General features: G+C 42.2%; 1 protein-coding gene and 1 non-coding gene across 2 annotated transcripts in view; one reads left to right on the top strand and one right to left on the bottom strand.

The window, feature by feature from the left end:
- Positions 1-2328: 2328 nt before the first annotated feature.
- TRNAS-GGA (transfer RNA serine (anticodon GGA)) lies at positions 2329-2401 on the bottom strand. Its single transcript has one exon. It is a non-coding gene; the product is annotated as a tRNA-Ser (tRNA).
- Positions 2402-10801: 8400 nt separating this feature from the next.
- PARD3B (par-3 family cell polarity regulator beta) overlaps positions 10802-25403 on the top strand; it is a 1148960-nt gene continuing 1134358 nt past the window's right edge. Inside the window, exon 1 of the mRNA XM_070387813.1 lies at positions 10802-11055. Coding sequence (XP_070243914.1) covers positions 10936-11055 — 120 coding nt within the window. The 5' untranslated portion in view covers positions 10802-10935. The remainder of the gene's footprint in view (positions 11056-25403) is intronic.

The following is a 25403-nucleotide window of genomic DNA, read 5'->3' as shown; positions in this document are numbered from 1 at the left end:
GAAAGATTGAGGGAAGGAGGAGAAGGGGACAACAGAGGTGAGATGGTTGGATGGCATCACCGACTCAAATGGACATGGGTTTGGGTGAACTCCGGGAGTTAGTGATGGACAGGGAGGCCTGGTGTGCTGAGGTTTATGGGGTCGCAAAGAATCAGACATGACTGAGCAAATGAACTGAACTGAACTGAACAGCTAGAAAAAGCTCATTAAGTTTGGTAAAGATCATGACCAGCATAAGCTGCTCATCATTTATACCACCATTTGGGGGTATCAAGTGCCAAAATTTTATTATGCGCTTGGCAAATTGATGGAGCTTCCTAGGTGCTGGTAGTGGTAAAGATCCCTCGTGCCAATGTAGGAGACAGAAGAGACGTGGTTCTATCCCTGGGTTGCAAAGATCCCTTGGAGAAGGAAATGGTAACCCACTCCAGTATTCTTGCCTGGAGAATTTCATGGACAGAGGAGTCTGGTGGTTACAGTCGATGGAGTCATAAGGAGTCAGACACGACTGACTACAACTGACACTTAACTTTACTTGGCAAATTGATAGCTCTTTTCATTTGCTGTGAAATTTATTCCTTTTGTGTCTTGTGAGGTACATTGAAGTCCATGTATAACTTATTTGTATTCTTTATTATATTTATATTCCAGTTATATAAAAAGGAGTTTGAAGATAATTGCAAAAAGTTGTAACTAATGGGTCCTAACAAGAGTACTAACATGTCCTAACAAGAGTGCACATTCTTAAAGGAAAAAAAAATTAAATCAAGTTTTCCTGATAGTATTACAATAAAAATCACTTATTATTCATGTAAACACATGGTAAAGTATTAATGGATCTCTCAAATAATTTTATACAAAGGAATCACAAGTTTAAACCCAAATAGTCTTCAAAGCTTCCATCACGAATCCATGGATTAGTGTTTAAAAAAAGCATGTAAAATAAATGAAATATTATCAGATAGCATTGTATAGCCGACATCTTCAGTATTCAATATTAACAGGATTTTTGGATTTGCTGCTTATAGTCCTGTGTAATCAAAACTAAACTATTAATTTGAGTCTGATGACTGAGCAAGAGTAGTAATTTTTTTATTTCTTAGATGATGGAAATTAATAGTTACTCAGCAATCAAGGGAAAGCCTATACATTTCACTGTTAAAATGTAGAAGCACTTTCTCTTGAAAAAATCATGATTTTAACCTAGTTTGGGGAAAATGCTGTTTCATAAATATACCAAATTGAATTGAAATTATTATTAGCATGTTTCTTAAATCTAAAATATTTGTGAGACTTAAAACCTCTATTTATGAATTACTATAGAATCCTGCCAGGAAAGGCCTTCTGGGCCAGTCATTATGTTTGCTCCCAAATATTTCCCCACCCTTCTTGCTAAAACGCTTCCAGCTTGTTCAGCAAGTGGGAGACACTAGTGGAAGCATGAAAGACAGGAGAAAGCGATCCTGGGATATGGGTATTTCTCTGTCTTTCTCCCAAATCTGTCTCTATCTCTGTCTTCTGACCATGTTTCATGATGCAACTCCTTATAGTTCCAGGTTGCCCAGGGACGGTCCCTTTCTCAGAGCTCCCAGCTTCTTCCAGGTAGTCCCTGCTAAGGTTTTAGCTCCTGCCAGGCTGCCCAACTTCTGGATTCAGCTAAGACTAGTACCTCCTCTCTGCATCCAGCCAGTCCAAGAGAAAGAAGCTGCTTCCTGCTGTGGGGAATCTCTAAGTTGCCTTGCATTTCCTGTTTGGTTTTTCAGCCCTTCCATCAACAGTGCAATTAACTTGTATTTAATTCCCTCTGTTTGAGATAAGGTCTGTTTTTAGTTTGCCTGACTAGACTCTGAGTCATGTGGCACCCTCTGCTTCCCATGCACGGAAGAGCAGTAGGGCCGAACATTAGCAATCATATAGTCCGTTACTTTGGATAAGCACATGTACAGGTAGGGATATTCCACACTGTGTGCATATATGATGTTTCACTTCAATATAGTTTTATGCAATTTACTCCAGCATGCTTCTTTTGGATTCTCCCCAACTTCTAGTTACGTACTACGGTAATTCTTTATACAGGAAGATGTCAGAATAACAATCAAATGCTATTTTATGAACATTACACCTTTGCTCAAGCACTAAGAAGATATTTCTTTGGTGAAACAGATCCAGACTCTCTAGTCTATATGTCATAGAAAGTGAAAGTGAAGTCGCTCAGTCATGTCCAGCTCTTTGCGACCCCATGGATTGTAGCCTACCAGGCTCCTCCCTCCATGGGATTCTCCAGGCAAGAGTACTGGAGTGGGTTGCCGTTTCCTTCTCCAGGGGATCTTCCCTGACCCAGGGATTGAACCCAGGTCTCCTGCATTCCAGGCAGATGCTTTAACCTCTGAGCCACCAGGGATGTATCTCATAGTTCTCCCTCAATTATTTCCCTCAATCATTTCCTTCTTCCATATCTTTATAACCTTATATTCTGTGTTGTGCTCTGATGAAGCCTATCCGTTCCAGTCAAACTATCTTGCCTTCCATTTTAACATTCAATTTCCTGTTCTCCACCATTATGTCTTCACTAGGGCAGCAGCACCCTTTCTTATCACATCTTTGACATTGATAATACTTTATATACATAGTAAAATAGTAACTTATAATTAATAATGCATCATCATACAGAGTGTAACTTCTCTGTATCCCTGTCTTCAATATTGGCATTCTCCAGGGTTCTAATCTAGTCCTCTTGTTTTTTCCTTTTAAACTCCTTTTTTCCCTTTTGGGATAATCTCTATTCTGATGTATTCACCTCCAAAACTATGGTCCCTAAATCTGAATATCTAGTCCCTAGATGGGCTTCCCTGGTAGCTCAGATGGTAAAGAATCCGCCTGCAATGCAAGAGACCTGGGTTCAATCCTTGGGTTGGGAAGATCCCCTGGAGGAGGGCATGGCAACCCACTCCAGTATTCTTATCTGGAGAATCCCCATGATCTTCTTGCTGTCCAAGGGACTATCAAGAGTCTTCTTCAACACCATAGTTCAAAAGCATCAGTTCTTCAGGGCTCAGCTTTCTTCACAGTCCAACTCTCACATCCATACATGGCTACTGGAAAAACCAAAGCTTTGTCTAGATGGGCCTCTGTCAGCAAAGTAATATCTCTGCTTTTTAATATGCTGTCTAGGTTGGTCATAGTTTTTCTTCCAAGGAGCAAGTGTCTTTTAATTTCATGGCTGCAATCACCATCTGCAGTGATTTTGGAGCCCCCCCAAAATAAAGTCAGGCACTGTTTCCACTGTTTCCCCATGTATTTGCCATGAAGTGAAGGGACTGGATGCCATGATCTTCGTTTTCTGAATGTTGAGCTTTAAGCCAACTTTTTCACTTTCTTCTTTCACTTTCATCAAGAGTCTCTTCAGTTTCTCTTCACTTTCTGCCATAAGGGTGGTGTCATTTGCATATCTGAGGTTACTGATATTTCTCCCGGCAATCTTGATGCTCTAAGTAGCATCTCTTCCTAGGGGTCAGCATTCATGGACCTTAATATACTTCAGGGTTGCCCCTGGTGCCTTAGTGGTAAGGAATTGCCTGCATTGCAGGAGACATGTGTTCATTTCCTGAGTAGGAAAGGTCCGCTGGAGAAGAGAATGGCAACCCACTCCAGTATTCTTGCCTGGGAAATCCCACACACAGAGGAGCCTGGTGGGCTGCAGTCCATGGGGCTGCAAAGTTGGACACAACTTAGTGACTAAACAACAATACACTTCAGAGAAGGAGATCACATAATGAGGGAAAACATTTAACTCGTGATCAACCCTAAATGAAACAGAACTGGAACAATTTTCTGACTTTGTGTTGGTTTGTTTATTTTGTTTTTATAAAGAGGCACTCATTTCATGATTCAGGTCTTTTCCAAGAAAACGTAAATCAAAGTAGGATATTAATATTCATAGAGTTGAATTCACTACAAGGAGGGGTGGTCTAGGTAAAACACTGTGGAAACTTACAAGTCTAGCTTACAGAAGAGGCATAAATAAGAATCTCTCAAAAGTGGATAGCCCACAATACTCTCTTTAGGGTGTAAAATATTTATGTTATAAGGAGACCTATAGAAACAGTCAACAGATGAATGCCATAAGGCATTTAGAGATAAACATCTCTTAAGAAAAACTTATTCTTGCCAAGTTAAAGAAAATAAACCAAACCCTTTGATTTTAAACATTGAAGGAAAGAATGAAAAATCATACCCATTTTTCTCTTATGCTATCAGTCTGGTACCTGCCTTAATAAGGAAGCTAAGAACATAATCTATTATATTAATTGCTCCAAGGATCTTCAGAAAAAGCTTATCTCCCATTCAATTAGTTTCTGGCAATAAATATTGCTTGTTATACATAATTTCTTGAAAGATAAAAATATTTTATTTTATTTATTAAAAAAAATTTTTTTTTTCTAATTTTATTTTATTTTTAAACTTTACATAATTGTATTAGTTTTGCCAAATATCAAAATGAATCTGCCACAGGTATACATGTGTTCCCCATCCTGAACCCTCCTCCCTCCTCCTCCCTCCCCATACCATCCCTCTGGGTCATCCCAGTGCACTAGCCCCAAGCATCCAGTATCGTGCATCGAACCTGGACTGGCAACTCATTTCTTACATGATATTTTACATGTTTCAATGTCATTCTCCCAAATCTTCCCACCCTCTCCCTCTCCCACAGAGTCCATAAGACTGTTCTATACATCAGTGTCTCTTTTGCTGTCTCGCATAACCGGGTTATTGTTACCATCTTTCTAAATTCCATATATATGCGTTAGTATACTGTATTGATGTTTTTCCTTCTGGCTTACTTCACTCTGTATAATAGGCTCCAGTTTCATCCACCTCATTAGAACTGATTCAAATGTATTCTTTTTAATGGCTGAGTAATACTCCATTGTGTATATGTACCACGGCTTTCTTATCCATTCATCTGCTGATGGACATCTAGGTTGCTTCCATGTCCTGGCTATTATAAACAGTGCTGTGATGAACATTGGGGTACACGTGTCTCTTTCCCTTCTGGTTTCCTCAGTGTGTATGCCCAGCAGTGGGGTTGCTGGATCATAAGGCAGTTCTATTTCCAGTTTTTAAGGAATCTCACACTGTTCTCCATAGTGGCTGTACTAGTTTGCATTCCCACCAACAGTGTAAGAGAGTTCCCTTTTCTCCACACCCTCTCCAGCATTTATTATTTGTAGACTTTTGGATCGCAGCCATTCTGACTGGTGTGAAATGGTACCTCATAGTGGTTTTGATTTGCATTTCTCTGATAATGAGTGATGTTGAGCATCTTTTCATGTGTTTGTTAGCCATCTGTATGTCTTTTTTGGAGAAATGTCTATTTAGATCTTTGGCCCATTTTTTGATTGGGTCATTTATTTTTCTGGAGTTGAGCTGTAGGAGTTGCTTGTATATTTTTGAGATTAGTTGTTTGTCAGTTGCTTCATTTGCTATTATTTTCTCCCATTCTGAAGGCTGTCTTTTCACCTTGCTAATAGTTTCCTTTGATGTGCAAAAGCTTTTAAGGTTAATTAGGTCCCATTTGTTTATTTTTGCTTTTATTTCCAATATTCTGGGAGGTGGGTCATAGAGGATCCTGCTGTGATGTATGTCAGAGAGTGTTTTGCCTATGTTCTCCTCTAAGAGTTTTATAGTTTCTGGTCTTACGTTTAGATCTTTAATCCATTTTGAGTTTATTTTTGTGTATGGTGTTAGAAAGTGGTCTAGTTTCATTCTTTTACAAGTGGTTGACCAGATTTCCCAGCACCACTTGTTAAAGAGATTGTCTTTAATCCATTGTATATTCTTGCCTCCTTTGTCAAAGATAAGGTGTCCATATGTGCGTGGATTTATCTCTGGGCTTTCTATTTTATTCCATTGATCAATATTTCTGTCTTTGTGCCAGTACCATACTGTCTTGATAACTGTGGCTTTGTAGTAGAGCCTGAAGTCAGGTAGGTTGATTCCTCCAGTTCCATTCTTCTTTCTCAAGATTGCTTTGGCTATTCGAGGTTTTTTGTATTTCCATACAAATTGTGAAATTATTTGTTCTAGCTCTGTGAAGAATACCGTTGGTAGCTTGATAGGGATTGCGTTGAATCTATAAATTGCTTTGGGTAGTATACTCATTTTCACTATATTGATTCTTCCAATCCATGAACATGGTATATTTCTCCATCTATTAGTGTCCTCTTTGATTTCTTTCACCAGTGTTTTATAGTTTTCTATATATAGGTCTTTAGTTTCTCTATGTAGATATATTCCTAAGTATTTTATTCTTTCCGTTGCAATGGTGAATGGAATTGTTTCCTTAATTTCTCTTTCTGTTTTCTCATTATTAGTGTATAGGAATGCAAGGGATTTCTGTGTGTTGATTTTATATCCTGCAACTTTACTATAGTCATTGATTATTTCTAGTAATTTTCTGGTGGAATCTTTAGGGTTTTCTATGTAGAGGATCATGTCATCTGCAAATAGTGAGAGTTTTACTTCTTCTTTTCCAATTTGGATTCCTTTTAAAATATTTTATTTTTAATAGTGCAAAACATCAGAATGGATGACTGATCAACTATATATTAAAAATTATCATTCTTCCTTCAATATATACCCAACAGTACCTGACATTTTATTTATACTTTCCATAACACACAGCAGTTTAGTAATATCAGTCAGTATTATTGTTCTCTGCATAACACTTTTTCACCGGCTACTCCAAGGCTTGCTATGTTGTTGGATAACAAATGGGAAAATATCACACCACAGGCAATATTTACCTATCCAACAGGCAAAACAAGAAAATGGAGCCCAGACCTAGAATCCTCTAGTGTTACTCAATCAAGGCAAATTATCTATTGTCTTCTGCCCAGAAGGTCCCACGGGGCATGAAATATTGATTTAGGAATTTGCTGGGCCTGAGTTTCTGTGTGTTGCAACTATGTTCTCTTCTATCACTTCTTAATATATGATAAATCACTTCTACGTATGGTATGACAAAGTTGAATAACAAATTAAATATGGCTATCTAATAAACTTGAAATGTAAACACTAAAATGTTTTTATAATACTAGTTTGGATCATTAACATTTGCTCCATAGTGTGCAGGATTGTACAATGCCTTGTTCACATCTGTGCTCACCTCCACTGCACCTTCATTTCATACATCACAACTTCTGCTGCACTCACAAGACCTGATTCCACTCTTTCTAAAAGTGGGATTTGGAGAACTTGGGTGTTCTTTGTGATTCATCTGGAGTTTCTCAAATCCCTAAGGACAGTGGATCTGGGCTCTAGATATTGAGGAAGGGCTAAAGCTGAAACTTTGTGATGGGAAGAAGAGCAGGAGCTATTCACTGAGCAGAAGAGGAGGAATCTGGAGCAAGTGTGAAGAAGAATTAAAGAAAAAAAAAAAAGCACCATGAAGCATAAAGAATGGTAACATGCAAGACTATTACATCAGTTAAAAACCTTTGCTCTGTACTATCCTAAGTGTCCATATAATATGCAATATTAAAACTGTCACACATGAAAGTCCTGTATTAGTATTTATTTGTTCACTCTGCTCATTTGGAGTTTCGCATATAAGATCAGCACAGTTGTGGCTATGAAGACTCTGGATTCAGATACCCTAGGTTCTAAACTGGTCTCCAGTACTTTCTAAGAATGTGATCTTCACCTTCCTTGGCCTCAGTTTCCTCATCTCTAAAAGGAAGATAAAAAAATATCTCCCTTCTAAGGTTATTGCAAAGAGAAATAAAATGTAGATATATAACATATGATGTATACATATACATGTATGCATATATCTGTACATATGTAACATCGATCATCTATCTACACCTAGAACAGTGCCTGCAATGTTTTTAAATCAATAATGTTCAGTAGAATTATCACATTCATTGTTGTTTTGTAATTTCTATTTAACTTCGCATTTGTAGATCTTGTTGCATCTACTATCTATGAGAACTTTGAGGGTGGGAAACAATCTTACGTTTTGTTATGGCTAATTTTTTATTTTTGTCTCATCTATTGTGGTTCACCATTCTCCTGTTCTTCTTCCGTATGATTTAGCGGCAGGTGAATCAGGCCTGGTTGATCAATGCTGCATTCATCTTGCCAGAGGGAAGGTACGTGACTTAAGCTTGGATATGTAAGTCCTCACCAGCAAAAGGCTAGTGATGTCTGGGATGGCTGCCTATCAGACTGTATAAACTTGAAACAGGGGGTCTGGCCATCTTTGCCTCCTGAGGGACAGACTGTCCGAGAATGGCAACAATGCAGAGGAACACAGAGCCAGCAGATGGAGAGAGATGACCATGAGGACACTGAGTTTCTGGATTTGGTCTTGCCTCAAAGGAATGCTCTTTGGTTTTTCTGATTTTATAAGGAAATAGATCCTCTCTTTAGTTTATTTAAATTAGTTTATATTGGATTTGCAACCAAATTAATACTAATATACATCTTCTTGTGTGTGTAATTCTTTTTAAACTTTTTACTTTGTATTGGGGTATAGTCAATTAATAATGTTGTGATAGTTTCAGGTGAACAGCGAAGGGACTCAGCCATATATATACATCTTCTTAAAATCAACTTCTTAGTCCTCATGATCCTCTTTGATCATGACATTCAAATATACGCCATTGATGTTATATAAGGCCCTGAACACAGAAGACCATGCATGCACACACACACACACATATTGCATGTATGAATGAATTAAAAAATTTAAAACTGCAACCATGAAATTAAAAGACACTTGCTTCTTGGAAGAAAATCTATGACAAACCTAGATAGTACATTAAAAAGCAGAGACATCACTTTGCCCACAAAAATCTGTACAGTCAAAGCTATGGTTTCTCCAGTAGTCATGTATGGATGTGAGAGTTGGACCATAAAGAAGGCTGAGCAGTGAAGAACTGATGCTTTCAAATTGTGCTGGGGAAGACTCTTGAGAGTCCCTTGGACAGCAAGGAGATCAAACCAGTCAATCCGAAAGGAAATCAAACCTGAATATTCATTGGAAGGACTGATGCTGAAGATAAACCTTCAATACTTTGGTCACCCGATCCCAAGAGCCAATTCATTGGAAATGACCTTGATGCTGGGAAAGGTTGAGGGTAGGAGGAGAAGGTGATGACAGAGGATGAGATTGTTGGATGACATCATTGACTCAATGGACACGCATTTGAGTAAATGCCGAGAGATAGTGAAGAACAAGGAAGCCTGGCATGCTTCAGTCCATGGGATCAGAGTCAGTCAAGACTTGATGACTGAACGGTAACAAAAAGAAACTACACCACAACTTTAGAAAAGATTTTCATGCTTAATAAAACTGATAGCACTGCCTTAACGCCACCTGGTAGGCAGTGGAACAAATCTCTTTTTTAGAAAAATACATGATGTAGTCCTGACGAACTTGTTGGATGAGCTGGATTGTGAAGAAAAGTGTGGGGGAGACGAGGGATTGAGTGTTGGAAGAATGGAGTTCCTCTTAGCATAACTAACTCCATGGTCATCTCATTTCCTTAATCTTCCTGGGTACCATTCTTTATGATAAATTGGGAAGAATAATACTTTCCTTAAAGGGTAATTGTTGGCGTTCAAAGGAGCTCATTTATGTTTGAGCTAAAAATGGTACAGATGTTATCTGTCGATTTACCCCACCCCAGAGATGCCAATTTCAATTGGCAATGGATACACATCTACCAAATCATGAGCTTAAAAGTGTTGAAATTTATTTTTCTGTAGCCAAAAGTTCGACCGGAAGCGCATTTCAGAAGGATAAATGTGAACATCCATCATCATATCTGGGTCAGGGATGTGGCCTTTTGAGGGAATATTGAGTGTTCTGCCTAAAAGGAAGATTCCACTACTACGTTTTCTCCAAGAATCCCTTCACTTTTTTCCATCAAAGAGCTTTAGAAAGCAGATGTGATGCTGTGCTCAAGACTAAATTCTTAACAGGTCCTTTGGCCACCGCTGCAGCTCAATATCTGCGAACCTCCACGCCTAGAGGTGTTTTCGGTGGGCGGGGCGAGAAGCACCTGCTCCCGGGCTCTCCTCGAATCTGGCTCCAATCCCTTGGTTTTAAGGGTGTAGCTCTGCAGTCTTTCAGCTATTCCCTGGAGTGTGCTTTATGAGATCCGGTTTCAATCCCCTGGTGGGGAGCTCTGAGGTCCCGTTACAATTCCCTAGAGATCCGTGCGTGTGCGGGAGGGACAGAGCCAGGGAGAGACCGAGGGAGGGGGAGCAGTCTCCGGTCTCCGGTTACCGCCCCGCACGGCCCCCGCCCCGCGCCGCCGACTGCACGGCGGGCCCGGGGAGCGCCGCGGCCCCTTTAAGAGCCGGGCCCAGGCCGGCCCGGGGGCCGCGGGAGCCTAGAGCGCGGCGCGCGGCGGAGGAGTTGGGATCCGGCGCAAAAGTTTCCTCCCAACTCTGGCCCCGCGCGCCGCCGCCGCCGCCGCCCACTCCAGCCCGGGGCTTGGGGCCGGCCCCGCCGCCGCCAGGGCCAGGGCCAGGGCCAGGGCCAGGGCCAGGGCCAGGGCGAGGGCCAGGGCCAGGCCGGCAGTTTCGCTTTGGCGGGCGGGGAGCAGCCGCCTGGGCCGGGCCCGAGCCGGAGCCGGAGCCGGAGCCGGAGGAGCAGCCCGGCCCCCCCGGCTTCCCCGGCCCCCCGCCACCTGGGAGGTAGCCCTCCCCGCTGCCTCCTGCTCTCAGATCGATTCCCGCCCGCCGGCGGCCGCCTGCCCCGGGCAGAGGGGCGCTGCTGCGAGCCCCTGATCCGGAAGGGGGGCCGGGGAGAGGCGCCCCGGGGTCTCCGCCGGCGCCCGGTGTCCCCTGAGAGTGGGGCCGCGCCCGCCGGCCCAGACACCTGTTCGGCCGGGCCCGGCGTGGTCGCCGGGGGCCAGGATGAAAGTGACCGTGTGTTTCGGCAGGACCGGAATCGTGGTGCCCTGCAAGGAGGGCCAGCTGCGCGTCCGGGAGCTCACACAGCAGGCGCTGCAGCGGTACCTGAAGACCCGCGAGAAGGTGGGCGCGGCGCTGGGGGCGCGCGGGCGGGGCGGAGGAGGGGGCGCGGCTGCGGGCTGGCTACCCGGGAGCGCTCCGCCGCCACCGCACCTGCCAGGTGCCCCGAGGACAGGGTGGCGACGCTCTGGGGACGCGGAGCACCTCGGCGACCTGATTTGTCACGACCTGTGGCCGCAACTTTTGTATGTTGCTAATATGAGGGATCTGGGCGTTTGTGGGCCTTGCTTGTTTCAGGGTGGTGGTTGGAACCGCGGCACCCGAATCACTTGTGGGCTCGTTAGAACGGCAACATCTGGTGCCCGGGTCCAAGCTCACGGCCTCAAAATCTGCTTTTCAACAAGCTCCCAGGTGATTGCAATGGCCAGTGAAGTTGGACAAGCACTGCTGTAGAAGTTGTTGGAGCGAACAGACCTCAGGGGAGCACTCGAAGGTGTTGCTCACCTCAGATGTGATTTTTGACCAGCCAAGGCCCGCCCTACTTCTAATCCTTGGGTTAGAAAGTTGATTGGTGTTAAGTAACAGATACTCGGAAGTTACAACTAGTGAGGCCCTTGGAATTTCAGCCTCTGGAGCTGGCCTCTCTCAATGACTCCAGCAGGAGGTCAGGTGGAAGGATGCTGTGTGCTGACACCAACCAGTCTACACTTGGCTATTTTTACTTTAACACCTCACTTTCTATCAGCATCTACTAAGTGTGTGGGCAGGGTCAGGTCCGGGGTGACTGTCGAAATGATGACAAAGACTGTTCCCAGCTCTGTCCCTGAAGCCAGGAACAAGTGAAATCTAAGTAAGGTTCCAGAAGTGTTTGTAAGTGTGTAAAGTGAAAGTGAAGTCGCTCAGTCGTGTCCGACTCTTTGCGATCCCATGGACTGTAGTCTACCAGGCTTCTCTGTCCATGTGATTTTCCAGGCAAGAGTACTGGAGTGGGTTGCCATTTCCTTCTCCAGGGGATCTTCCTGACCCAGGGATCGAACCCAGGTCTCCTGCATTGCAGGCAGACGCTTTACCCTCTGAGCCAGTGTGTAAGGCATACTTAAATATTCAGAAGCCGTAGCTAGACTCTAGAACTCATATTGAGTGTTTGGGTAACATGCTGGGCCTGTTTCTTCTTTAAAGAAAAAAGTTTCAATGAAAACTTAAATGAAGTCCTCCAGGGCATTTTTTTTTTTTTTTTTGAATCCTCCAAAAGGATATCTTGTTTGCCCCAAATCTTCTCAAATAGGACAAATCATAAACTTTTAATTTAGAGGCCAGTGGTTCTCTTAATGTTTGTCCTCATGCTGTGAGAACTGTAGAAATAGTATGTTGGCCAATTTCATGATGGAAAGATGTAGTTTATTTTAATGTCATCTTGGTTATCCAAGGCATGAAAACAATTGTGTTTTCTAAATATATATAGCTGAGGCATTTAAGAAAATCTCTGCATCTCTGTGCCTCCACTTGGAATTATTATACAGGAAAAAATTCCACTCTGGATAAATGCATGTGCATATTTCCTTGAACAGTCAAGAGCTAAAGATGAGCGTAGAGAATGGTCTGTTAATATATTAAATATAATCTCTAAAGCTGGATTTTTTACTAATGGAATTGAGGCAGAGAGAGAAAGTAATCAAAGTAGCCTATATAACTATATAAGTATCTGCCTAATGCTTTTTCCTTTGTTACCATAGTGCCTGCTGTTTATATTGTGTAATTCAGTTAAAAATGAAAAGTAACACAAGTAACCAGTTGTCCTTAAAATCCTATTTCCCTAACTTCTGAAAGTAGTCTAAGGTTAAACCTAACCATGCTATTCTAGACAAATTATTAAAGCAAATTTCACGGGGAGGTTGTTTTATTGAGATGATAAACTTATTTTTATTATTTTAAACATTGTGAAAAATAATTTAATTCTAAAACCTTGAATATTTAGAAATTCGATACATGGAACTGTCCAGGTAATAGAAGTAAGCTATGAGCTTATAAATAGCACACAGGGAATTAACTATAGGATATTTAATGCATTATAATTTGATCTTAAGAGGTGTTAAAAAACTATCAATATTCTGTACTGAAAGCATAATTTATAATATCACAGATCCCATAATGTAATTGTATTGATCAGTTTACCATTATTACCAGACATTACATTTTTCTGTGTTTACATTTATATATTAGTGAATGTGACATTTAAAGGTCACTTGCAACTAATAAATTCTCCCTCCCTTCTTTGGCTTTTAAAATCTCAATTTAATAACTGGAGAGTGATATTTTTCTCCTCCCAAAATACTCCTCTCTCATAGTTTCGTTTTAAATAGCATTGTAATCATAACAAGGCTTTAACTAATATTAAATTATATTCCTAATGGAACTAAAATGTCACAAAATACTCTGATAAAGTCCATGCTTTTATCCATTGAATTTAGAAAATGATGGGAAAAGACCAGAAATATCAAAATTCAATTTCAAAAGCAACTTGGCATAAATTCAATTTCTTTAAATTAGTGAAAGGTTTAAACGGTTTGTTTCTCTGGACAGCGAGGTTTTAATCCCTCGTGTGTTACTCCGTTGGTCGTGTCTGACTCTTTGCAACCCAGTGGACTGTAGCCTGCAAGGCTCCTCTGTCCATGGCATTTTCCAGGCAAGAATATTGAAGTGGGTTGCCATTTCTTCCTCCAGAGGCTCTTCCCCGACCCAGGGATCGAACCTGGATCTCCCGCATTGGCCGGTGGATTCTTTACTGTCTGAACCACCAGGGAAGCACAGACTTAATGAGGGCTGCAGAAGCTGCAAGCCGATGAGGATGGGCTTACTCAGTAGTAATAACACAACCACCGAGAGGAATTGTACTTACTTGGTGCAGGCAGTGTTCTAGGTGCTTTGCTGCTGCTGCCAAGTCACTTCAGTTGTGTCTGACTCTGTGCAACCCCATAGATGGCAGCCTACCAGGCTCCCCCATCCCTGGGATTCTCCAGGCAAGAACACTGCAATGGGTTGCCATTTCCTTCTCCAGTGCATGAAAGCGAAAAGTGAAAGTGAAGTCGCTCAGTTGTGTCAGACTCTTCGCCACCTCATGGACTGCAGCCTACGTATATCAAATGACTAACTCTGTGAATGAGGTACTAATATCCCCATTTTACAGATTGGGGAAAAGCACAGAAGTATGACTAGTATGTGGTAGAACTGAGATTTGGAAACCCAGGAACTGTGTTTCCAGGTCTTTACTCTCAGTCATTAATATGGAGCCTAGTAAGTCATTATGCAGTGGAACTTATCCATCTTATTAATTTGTATACAGTTTGTTTTTAAAAAAATTCCATCTATAAACTGCTACAATAATATATCAACCCAATGATAGCAATAGCTATTGTGTTTCTTGCAAAAGGAGGCTTGCGTACGTGCTCAGTCGTGTCCAACTCTTTGTGACTCCATAGTCTATAGCCTGCCAGGCTCCTCTGTCCATGGGATTTCCCAGGCAAGAATACTGGAGTAAGTTGCCATTTCCTTCTCTTCCCAACACAGGGATCAAACCTGGTCTCTTGCGTCTCCTCCATTGTCAGCAAATTCTTTACCACTGAGCCACCTGGGAAGCCTTCAAAGTGTTGAGGCATCCTCACACTCCTTTCAATTCTATCTGTTACAGTATAGGTCTGTATGTTACAGGGGGAAGTCTGATTTCTGTGAAAAAAATTGCAGGATTTGCAAATCAAGTCTGAAGAATCTTCTTCAGTCTAATTACAAATTGAAAAATTGGGCATGATCTCTGAGATATCTGGGTAGAGAGGTAAGGAGGTAAAGAAACATGTTAAGTGGGAACATGAATGTAAATGAAGCCTGTTTCTTCCGGAGCCCTGAATAATTTAGATGGGAGAAAGGCAGATTTCAAGATTGAGGAGAGAGTTGGGGTTTCTACAGTTTGAAGGGTACATGAAGCCCAAGGAGGACAGTCTGGGTTTTGTGAGCAGAAGAAAACTGGCCACCTCCAACTGAGAAAAACAAAGGAAGCTGGTATTTGTGGAATGTGGGAAGCCAGCTTAATCAGCGTCAGATAAGGCTAGAAGTAGGTAAGATACTGAAGAAACTGAGGGAGCTTTGGGGAAGGCTTTAATTATGTTCTGAATTCTCTCAGACTTTGAGGTTCCTGTGGCCTCCCTGATCCCTGTCCTTTGATAACCTCTACTAGGGAGGTGAGCTGACCAAGGGGCAAGAATTAAGGGATTGCTTGTCTTTGGATCCTGGTAGTTTATCATCATCTGAGGCTTTAAATCCAGTTCAGTTAAGTAGTTAGTGGAGAGGGGATTGTCTTCAGTAGTAAAGGTGGGGATCATTGAGTAATTAGTTAATCATCAAAATTACATGTCACAGGTGAATGGCTAATTGAACCATATCCTGCAGGGCTCTCAACTTTGGTTGATCATTAGTTACCTCTAATTTTAACATTTTAAATAATATATGTTTCAGTCCTTTTCTTCCATGGATTTGGAGTGAAACCTGGGCATAGGTATTAAAAAAAGATACTTCAGATGATACAAATGCCCAGTTAGAATTGAGAACCACTAATCTACTACTACTACATCTTTTGGTGTCACTGAACTAAATTGATTTTTAAAATCATTTGACAGCAGATAATTATGTCTTAGACACCTACGGACCAACTTGTTACTAGCAACTATCTTTCTACTCCTACCGTGAGTGAATTCTCCCAGCAGGTGTTCAAAGAACTTATTAAATTGAGCATTGATTTTATATATAAGTAAATAAGGGGAAGTACTTGTTCAGTAACAAAAGTACAAATAAGAGTGTATAGTGTGTACATGTGTGTGAGTTCAGGAGTCAAATAGTATGAACACTGAGTTTATGGGGTAGTGGGTATGATAGAATTTTTAGGAAGATTTGCAGATCTTTGTGTATGAGGATAGTGTTTTTTTTTTTTTAAAGAAACATCTGATTGACTTTCAAAATGAATCTCTTCTGTATTCAGATATTTGGAATAATTTATTGGTTTTACAAGTTGAGATCAGCTTCATAGATTGGAATTAGTTAAGAGCAATGGACTCTCCTGATTGACTGTGAGATCAGTTTTAGAATTTGTACAATGACAAGAATCAACTGGAAGAAAAAATTAGAACTCTTGAATTCCTGAAATTTTCAGCTTTTGATGTCTTGTTTCCAGAGGATAAGTTTCCTTTATGCATAAGCTAGGACCACACTGAATTCCCCAAATGCTTTTCAGTTTATTGGGCAGTGACTGACTTGAGTGCTTTATTTCCTATTCAGTTCTCTCCTCTCCCAATGTGTGAACTAGATGCTCTTTCCAGCATGTAGACAGGACTGACTCACCATCAGCAAGGCACATGCTTCTAACTTGGTTTTGGTTCTGTTACTTGACTTGCATTGAGCAGCCTCTAAGTTTGCAAACACAGGGCTCATGGGGTCTGCTATGACCCACAGAAGTGTTTTTTAAGTTCTGCTCAGTGTTACATTTTGACTTTTGCCATGTTTAAATAATATTGAGATTTCATGCAAAACTCCAGATTTCTGTCTTTTAGGGAAAAAAGAATCAGAAGCTCTGAGACTACTGGGCTTTACTTTCCCACATGGCAGCCTTCAGTTGGAGCTGAGGTTAGACACCTCTTTAGAAGGAATCATTATCCTCTAGTCCCCATTATTACCATCCCAATAGATGAGTGTAAGCTGTTAAGTGAGAGTGCTCTTAACAAGATTATCAGGATATGACAGCTAAGAGCCATGGTTACTTTTCAGTCCTTATTTTTTATGATATCTCACCTTTTAAAACTCTCTCTACCCAGAATTTCTAGACATGTCTCTGTCTTCTGTGTCTTTGCAGGTGCATCCAATACAGTTTCCCTTGTGTGCTGGTGCCTCGGGGTTCTTTCCTTTATTTCAGTTGGATCTCATCCATTCCATGGCTTCAGCTTCCCTCAGGCACACACCTCTAGCCTTGAACTTGCTATCGACCTCAATATCCAGCAGCTTTGGGACTTCACCACCTTGATGTCCCATACATAGTTCAAGCCCAGCTTGTTCTCTGTCTGTCTGCATGTCCCCATCCTCCTGTCCTGGTGGTTCAGATAGTAAAGAATCTACTTGCAGTGAGGGAGACCTGGGTTCAATCCCTGGGTTGGGAAGATCCCCTGGGGGAGGAAATGGCAATCCACTCCAGTATTCTTGCCTGGAGAATCCCCACAGACAGAGGAGCCTAGCGAGCTACAGTTCATGAGGTCGCAAAGAGTTGAACACAAATGAGCGACTAAACACATACACATCCTCCTGTAGCCTCTTTCTTCATTTCTGGTACCACCATTCACCTGGTTGTCTAATTCAGAAACCGGAAATCCTTCGTTCCTTGATGACCTCTCATCCTCCATATTCTATTACTTGTCTGGTTGGTCAGAAAAGTCCTTTGATGCTTCCATGTGGTATTTCTTAGATCTGCTTCCTCCTTTCTGCCCCACACCAGTTCTTTCTTATTCCTACTGTGGGGAACTGCAGCAGACCCGTAACTGGCCTTTCTGCCATTCAGTTCAGTTTAGTCGCTCAGTCATGTCTGACTCTTTGTGACCCCGTGAACCACAGCACGCCAGGCCTCCCTGTCCATCACCAACTGCAGCACGCCAGGCCTCCCTGTCCATCACCAACTCCCGGAGTCCACCCAAACCCATGTCCATTGAGTCGGTGATGCCATCTAACCATCTCATCCTCTGTCGTCCCCTTCTCCTCCTGCCCTCAATCTTTCCCAGCATCAGCGTCTTTTCCAGTGAGTCAGTTCGCATCAGGTGGCCAAAGTATTGGAGTTTTAGCCTCAACATCAGTCCTTCCAATGAACACCCAGGACTGATCTCCTTTAGGATGGACTGGTTGAATCTCCTTGCAGTCCAAGGGACTCTGAAGAGTCTTCTCCAATACCACAGTTATCTCCCAATTCTTTCAAACTGTTCTCCATTGAGGACCTTACAGCTGTAGATCTGATCCTGTCTGGAGTATTGCTGGGATATGTAAATGGCTCTTCACTGCTATTATGTGAAAACCCACTTTGCTTCCGGGTCCAATATCTTCTCTATTCCTTTATACCCTTTAAATTTGCTCATGTGACGTAAACTTTCACATTTTCCCCCACCCCAAGTGAATCCTGCTCATCTTTTGGGATGAAACTCCAACTGCCTCTTCTCTAGGAAGTCCCTTCCTCCCTTTTCCCTCACCGTCACTTAGGGGCTTCATACTTGTGTTCCTATAACTCCCTGTGCAGTGTTTTCATTTTGAAAACCATATCTTACATTATACTGTCTACTCATCAAGGTCTACTAACCTAACAGACAATTCCCAAAGGACAGTGGTTTATCGCTTTCTCAGGGGGAGATGGGGTCTATGACCCATGCAGCCACCTACTGCTGTTCCTTTTGGTTTTGGGGGTTTTTTGTAGATTCCCTGTCCTGTGCCAACTGGTGAGCAAGGAGAGTGTGGAGGATGCCACAGAAGCCTGGGGGCTTGGCCTGGAAGTGGCAGACATCACTTGTGCCAGCATTCCACTGGTCAGACTGGCCATGTGTGCTGTCTAGATGCAGTGGGCCTGGGAAAGAAGTCCATGTGAATGCAGAAGAGGAACTGGCTGGGCTTGACCACAGAGTGCAACCATTCTGTCTTCTCCACTCTAAGTTGAACTATTTAAGAACAAAGAATGAGTCTTATTTATTCTCCTATCCCTGTTTTTAGCACAGTACCAGATATATAGTATGTATACCAGAAATGCTTGTTAAATTGTATCACCTTTCACATTGCTTTCTTTGGTAAAAGTGAGAATGACCTCATATTCAACACTATGCTTTGTATGAAATCTTCATATGTGGTATAGTTTTATAAAGAAAGTCTAAATGCAGTTTTTCTCTTGATTATCTTCAAATACCTCATCAAATCCACATGTGCTGTAGGCAGTAGTTGAGTGGCCCATTATATCTGCTGCACTGATTGTCTTAAATAACAGCTTCAAATTTTGATAGGTTGACTCCCTTCACAGATTTTTGAGGCTAAGTGCTCTGCAGTTCTGGATTTTTAGCAAAGGAACATCATAATGTTTTTGTTTCATGGAGATTTGTACAATGCTGCCCTTTACATTTGAACAGTGTTTGATTTTCAGTGCCTTATTTATTAATTTCATGTTGATTTAAAAAATGATTCTGGACTATCTCCATTTGGGTGGATCCTTTATTTTTGAAAGGCACTGTAACTGCATCTTGGGGCTGCCAGATTAGCTCTGTCTCCCCTCTCGGGCGCTACCATTCTTTTGATTGCTGGACTCTTTCTCTGTGGACTGCAACGAGACAGAATTGCAGGATACCAAGAGACAGGATGGGTAAAAAGGTTTCACTCTCAATTCAGTCTCTGTCAGATTCAGTACTAAGTATCATGCAGGTAAATACACCCTGTACTGTTCTTGTCCTTTACCTCAAGGAAAGGACATATTAAACTTATCAAGAGGTCCTGGGCCCCAGAGGAGGAGCTGGTGGGGCCATTTGGTGATGGAGGCAGATAACAGAAGAGATGTCTGCAACTCTCAGCTAAGCCACCATCAGCATGACTAGAGACCCACACTGGCAGGGGAAGTGATCAGACCCAATCTACCAGCTTCACTTGAGACAGAAATTAAGGGTATGTGGGGGAGCTCTGACAGTACACTTTTGATACCTTTTTTAGGGGGATTTAGAGTGAGTCTTGCTACTATTCTTTATTTGTAGAGACATAAACCCTAGAAAGAGTGACCACTAGGCAAAGATGGGCTTCTGACAAGGGATGTATAGACAGGGTTTGTACTCCTCCCTGTTTATAGGTAGGTGGCCTGTATTGGGAAAGAGGTAGAGAGAGAGTGGGGCACCTGATTTAAGAATGGTGGGTGAAAACTGCATCTCTTAATGCCATCTACATCCCATGAAAAAGTATGTCACATATGCAGTGAGGCCTTGGTCTGACCCCCAGGTAATGGATGCTTTGCTACGGTTGCTTTTGATGATCTGACAATCCAAAGGCCACTTCCGTTACTTCAGAGAAGATTGATGAAGAGTGACGTTGGGTCAAGCATTCTGTTTTACACTGGGATTACAGAATAAAATAAGACATGTGCCCTGCCTCCATCAGGCTAATAAACTAATATGGCAGAGAAAGGAATGTAGATAAGTAACACGGTGTACTAGATGGGTTTGGAGTGGTAGATGGAAGAGAGTGGTCACCTTTGACTTTAGAGCAGGTAGAGATGAGGAAGTCCTGCCAGTTTCACCAGGAGTTACATGTGGGCAGGGTTTAGAAGACAGAATGGCCAATTGCTGGGCAGTAAGGGACGGGAGGGCATTGGAAAGAGGGAGAATGAGATGCTGCCTGCCTCTGACTGAGGATCGGTTCAGTTCAGTTGCTCAGTCATGTCCGACTCCTTGTGACCCCCTGGACTGCAACACACCAGGCCACCCTGTCCATCACCAACACTTGGAGTTTACTCAGACTCATGTCCATGAGTCGGTGATGCCATCCAACCACCTCATCCTCTGTCGATCCCTTTTCCTCCCGACTTCAATCTTTCCCAGCATCAGGGTCTTTTCAAATGAGTCAGTTCTTTGCATCAGGTGGCCAAAGTATTCGCATTTCAGCCTCAACATCAGTCCTTCCAATGAATATTCAGGACTGATTTCCTTTAGGATGGACTGTTTGGATCTCCTTGCAATCCAAGGGACTCTCAAGAGTCTTCTCCAGCACCTCAGTTCAAAAGCATCAGTTCTTCAGCGCTCAGCTTTCTTTATAGTCCAACTCTCACATCCATGCATGACTACTGGAAAAACCATAGCCTTGACTAGATGGACCTTTGTTGGCAAAGTAATGTCTCTGGTTTTTAATATGCTGTCTAGATTGGTCATAACTTTTCTTCTAAGAAGTAAGCGTCTTTTAATTTCATGGCTGCAGTCACCATCTGCAGTGATTTTGGAGCCCCAAAAAATAAAGTCTGACACTGTTTCCACTGTTTCCCCATCTATTTCCCATGAACTGATGAGACCGGATGCCATGATCTTCGTTTTCTGAATGTTGAGCTTTAAGCCAACTTTTTCAGTCTCCTCTTTCACTTTCATCAAGAGGCTCTTTAGTTCTTCTTCACTTTCTGCCATAAGGGTGGTATTATCTGCATATCTAAGGTTATTGATATTTCTCCTGGCAATCTTGATTCCAGCTTGTGTTTCATCCAGCCCAGCGTTTCTCATGATGTACTCTGCATGTGTGTTAAATAAGCAGGTGACAATATACAGCCTTGACATACTCCTTTTCCTATTTGGAACCAGTCTGTTGTTCCATGTCCAGTTCTAACTGTTCCTTCCTGACCCACATACAGATTTCTCAAGAGGCAGGTCAGGTGGTCTGGTATTCCCATCTCTTTCAGAATTTTCCACAGTTTATTGTGATCCACACAGTCAAAGGCTTTGGCATAGTCAATAAAGCAGAAATAGATGTTTTTCTGGAACTTTCTTCCTTTTCTTGGTGATCCAGCGGGTGTTGGCAATTTGATCTCTGGTTTGTCTGCCTTTTCTAAAACCAGCTTGAACATCTGGAAGTTCTTGGTTCATGTATTGTTGAATCCTGGCTTGGAGAATTTTGAGCATTAGTTTACTAACTAACGCGTGAGATGAGTGCATTGTGCAGTAGTTTGAGCATTCTTTGGCATTGCCTTTTTTTGGAATTGGAATGAAAACTGACCTTTTCCAGTCCTGTGGGCACTGCTGCATTTTCAAATTTGCTGGCATAGTGAGTGCAGCACTTTCAAAGCATCATCTTTCAGGATTTGAAATAACTCAACTGGAATTCCATCACCTCCAATAGCTTTGTTCGTAGTGATGCTTCTTAAGGCCCACTTAATTTCACATTCCAGGATGTCTGGCTGTAGGTGAGTGATCACACCATTGTGATTATCTGGGTCATGAAGATCTTTTTTGCATAGTTCTTCTGTGTATTCTTGCCACCTCTTCTTAATATCTTCTGCTTCTGTTAGGTCCATACCATTTCTGTCCTTTATTGAGCCCATCTTTGCATGAAATGTTCCCTTGGTATCTCTAATTTTATTGAAGAGATCTCTAGTCTTTTCCATTCTGTTGTTTTCCTCTATTTCTTTGCATTGATCGCTGAAGAAGGCTTTCTTATCTCTCCTTGCTATTCTTTGGAACTCTGCATTCAGGTGCTTATATCTTTCCTTTTCTCCTTTTCTTTTCACTTCTCTTCTTTTCTCAGCTATTTGTAAGGCTTCCTCAGACAGCCATTTTGTTTTTTTGCATTTCGTTTTCTTGGGGATGGTCTTGATCCCTGTCTCCTGTACAATGTCATGAACCTCTGTCCATAGTTCATCAGGCATTCTGTCTGTCAGATCTAGGCCCTTAAATCTTTTTCTCACTTCCACTATGTAATCATAAGGGATTTGATTTAGGTCATACCTGAATGGTCTAGTGGTTTTCCCTACTTTCTTCAATTTAGGTCTAAATTTGGCAGTAAGGAATTCAAGATCTGAGTCACAGTCAGCTCCCATTCTTGTTTTTGCTGACTGTATAGAGCTTCTCCAGCTTTGGGTGCAAAGAATATAATCAGTCTGATTTCAGTGTTGACCATCTGGAGATGTCCATGTGTAGAGTTTTCTCTTTTGTTGTTGGAAGAGGGTGTTTGCTATGACCAGTGTGTTTTCTTGGCAAGACTTTGTTAGCCTTTGCCCTGCTTCATTCTATACTCTAAGGCCAAATTTGCCTTAGAGTATTTGTTACTCCAGGTTTCTTGATGTCCTAATTTTGCATTCCAGTCCCCTATAATGAAAATAACGTCTTCTTTGGGTGTTAGTTCTAGAAGGTCTTGTAGGTCTTCATAGAACCGTTCAACTTCAGCTTCTTCAGCATTACTGGTCAGGGCATAGACTTGGATTACCATGATAGTGAATGATTTGCCTTGGAAACGAACAGAGATCATTCTGTCGTTTTTGAGATTGCATCCAAGTACTGCATTTAGGACTGTTTTGTTGACTATGATGGCTATTCCATTTCTTCTAAGGGATTCCTGCCCACAGTGGTAGATATAATGGTCATCTGAGTTAAATTCACCCATTCCAGTCCATTTCAGTTCACTGATTCCTGAAATGTCGACGTTTACTCTTGCCATCTCCTGTTTGAGCACTTCCAATTTGCCTTGATTCATGGACCTAACATTCCTGGTTCCTATGCAATATTGGTCTACAGACCAGCATGGGACCTTGTTTCCATCACCAGTCACATCCACAAGTGAGGATAGACAAGGTTTTTTGGAGGTATGGCAAGAGAACAACAATATGGAAAGTTTCCTAAAGCTGATTGTGAGAGGGAAAAGTAGGAATGAGGCTGTAAGAAGAAGCCAGAGTCCAAGCTAGGGGCCCTTTGGTATGACTGTCTAAAGAGCATGAAGAGTCAGTGGAACATTCTGGGCAGCGTGGAGATAGTGTTTTTCTTTTTTTCTATCGATTGTCCTAGAGGATGGAGGCAGAGAGAGCTGGGAATGGAGGTGGAAAACTGGTCTGTGTCCTGGCTGTAGGAGTGCAGATTAGACATACAGAAGCAGAAGAGGAAATGGGCTTGGGAATTTCAGGGGCAAAGAAATCAGACTCAGTATTTGACCCTCTATGGCAGGGGTCTCTGACATCTGGGATCTAATGCCTGATGATCTGAGGTAGAGCTGATGTAATAATAAAAAAATAAGTTCACAATAAATATAATGTAGTTAAATCATCCTGAAACCATTCCTCCCTCTACCTCCGCTTCCCCTGCTCCACATCTGCCCCCCACTCCCCACCCCTTATTCGTGGAAAAATTGTCTTCCATGGAAGTAGTCCCTAGTGCTAAAAAGGTTAGGGACCACTGCTTTGTGATATGGGAGGCATGGGTACAACTGAGGGAGAGGGAGCCCTCTGAGGTTTACGTCTTCATGGTTTACAGACCGCCCCGTGACCACACCTGTGTTCTAGACATTGCAGCTTGGGGCTCCAGAGATGAGTGAAGCATGGTCTGTGCCCTCCAGGAGCCCCACAGGTGGGGGCTAGGAGAGGCGGGAGGCTGAGGATGGATGAAAGACTTGCCGGGGAGTGTTTGAGGACGTAGCTGAGATCATAAATCATGAGTTCATAAAGGCGCCAATCTTTTGCATCAGCTTTTTGGCATTGGGTTAGAGCCTTGATTCAAGATTGGGATTGGGGGCAGATGTGGAAAAAATGTGGCGTCCAGAAATAAAAGTGATCAGAGTGAGTTGATGAAGGTATGAACTGTATTGGTGGCTTTCAGCCTTCTGTTTGCCCCTTGAGACGCACTCCTGTGACCTGGGAGGCTGAGTGGTGTGGACTGTCTTGCTCTGCGATGTCCAGTTGACATCAACCATGGGAGGAGTCCCAGCAGGAGGCAGCTCCCTTCTGTTGGGTTACCATGGTCTGGCTGCCTCCCTTTACTGAAGGACACAACTTCCATCAGGTAGCCCTCCCTGCATACCTGTCTGCACTCCATTCCCTGGCCCCTTGGGTACCAGATGGTAGCGATCTCACTACTTAGGAGTGCTCTCCCTTAATGTTTTTGTTTAATCCTGGGGAAACCTTTATAAATAGGTTCTTTATTCAACTCCTAAGTGCCCAATTTGGGTGAACCATCTATTTCTGCCAGAACTTGGATTGATAAATAAAGTAGTAATAAGTTTTCCTTTATGACACAGTACCCACAACACACATATACAAATGAAGTCGGGAGGATGGTAACCCTTACTTAACCCTAATGATACCCTCTTATTTTTTATTCTACTGTTGTTTTTTTTTAAGTTGGAATATACTAAATTTATTTCACTGCTCACTGATGGATTAGGCCCATAGTTAGAAAACCAATGGGATTACCTGATGTATAGGGGGCATTGAATGGATCATCAAGTTAGATGGCTCTAGAAATTTTCACAGGTCCAAGATCCCATTGTTTTTTTTATTGATTGAGGTAAAGTGTGAAGCTGAAGGTAAATTCCTAACAGGTATGCATTACAAGGGTTTAAATTGCAGTCTATGGATTTTAAGGCCAAGTATCTTATATGGAGAACACTTAGGTCTTCACCTTTCTGAATAGCCAGCACATGAGCTCGGAGTCATCTTGGCCCAGACTTTCAGGTGGCTTGATAAAATCTTGGAGAAAATGAAAGAGTTTCACTTGTGATCCCATATTTCTTTCATCATGACATAGTCATAGTATTGGTAACTTTAATGTTAGGTTCTGGATTACTTCCTTTTGTAGCAAAGAACTGAGGAAATGCAAGATGGATAAATAATCCTCGTCTGTATTTATAGGCACATTTAT

The sequence above is a fragment of the Bos mutus genome, chromosome 2 (assembly GCF_027580195.1).
Source record: "Bos mutus isolate GX-2022 chromosome 2, NWIPB_WYAK_1.1, whole genome shotgun sequence".
Taxonomy (NCBI): domain Eukaryota; kingdom Metazoa; phylum Chordata; class Mammalia; order Artiodactyla; family Bovidae; genus Bos; species Bos mutus.
The sequence above is the reverse complement of the archived record's forward strand: the minus strand, read 5'-3'. Positions and strand labels throughout refer to the sequence as shown.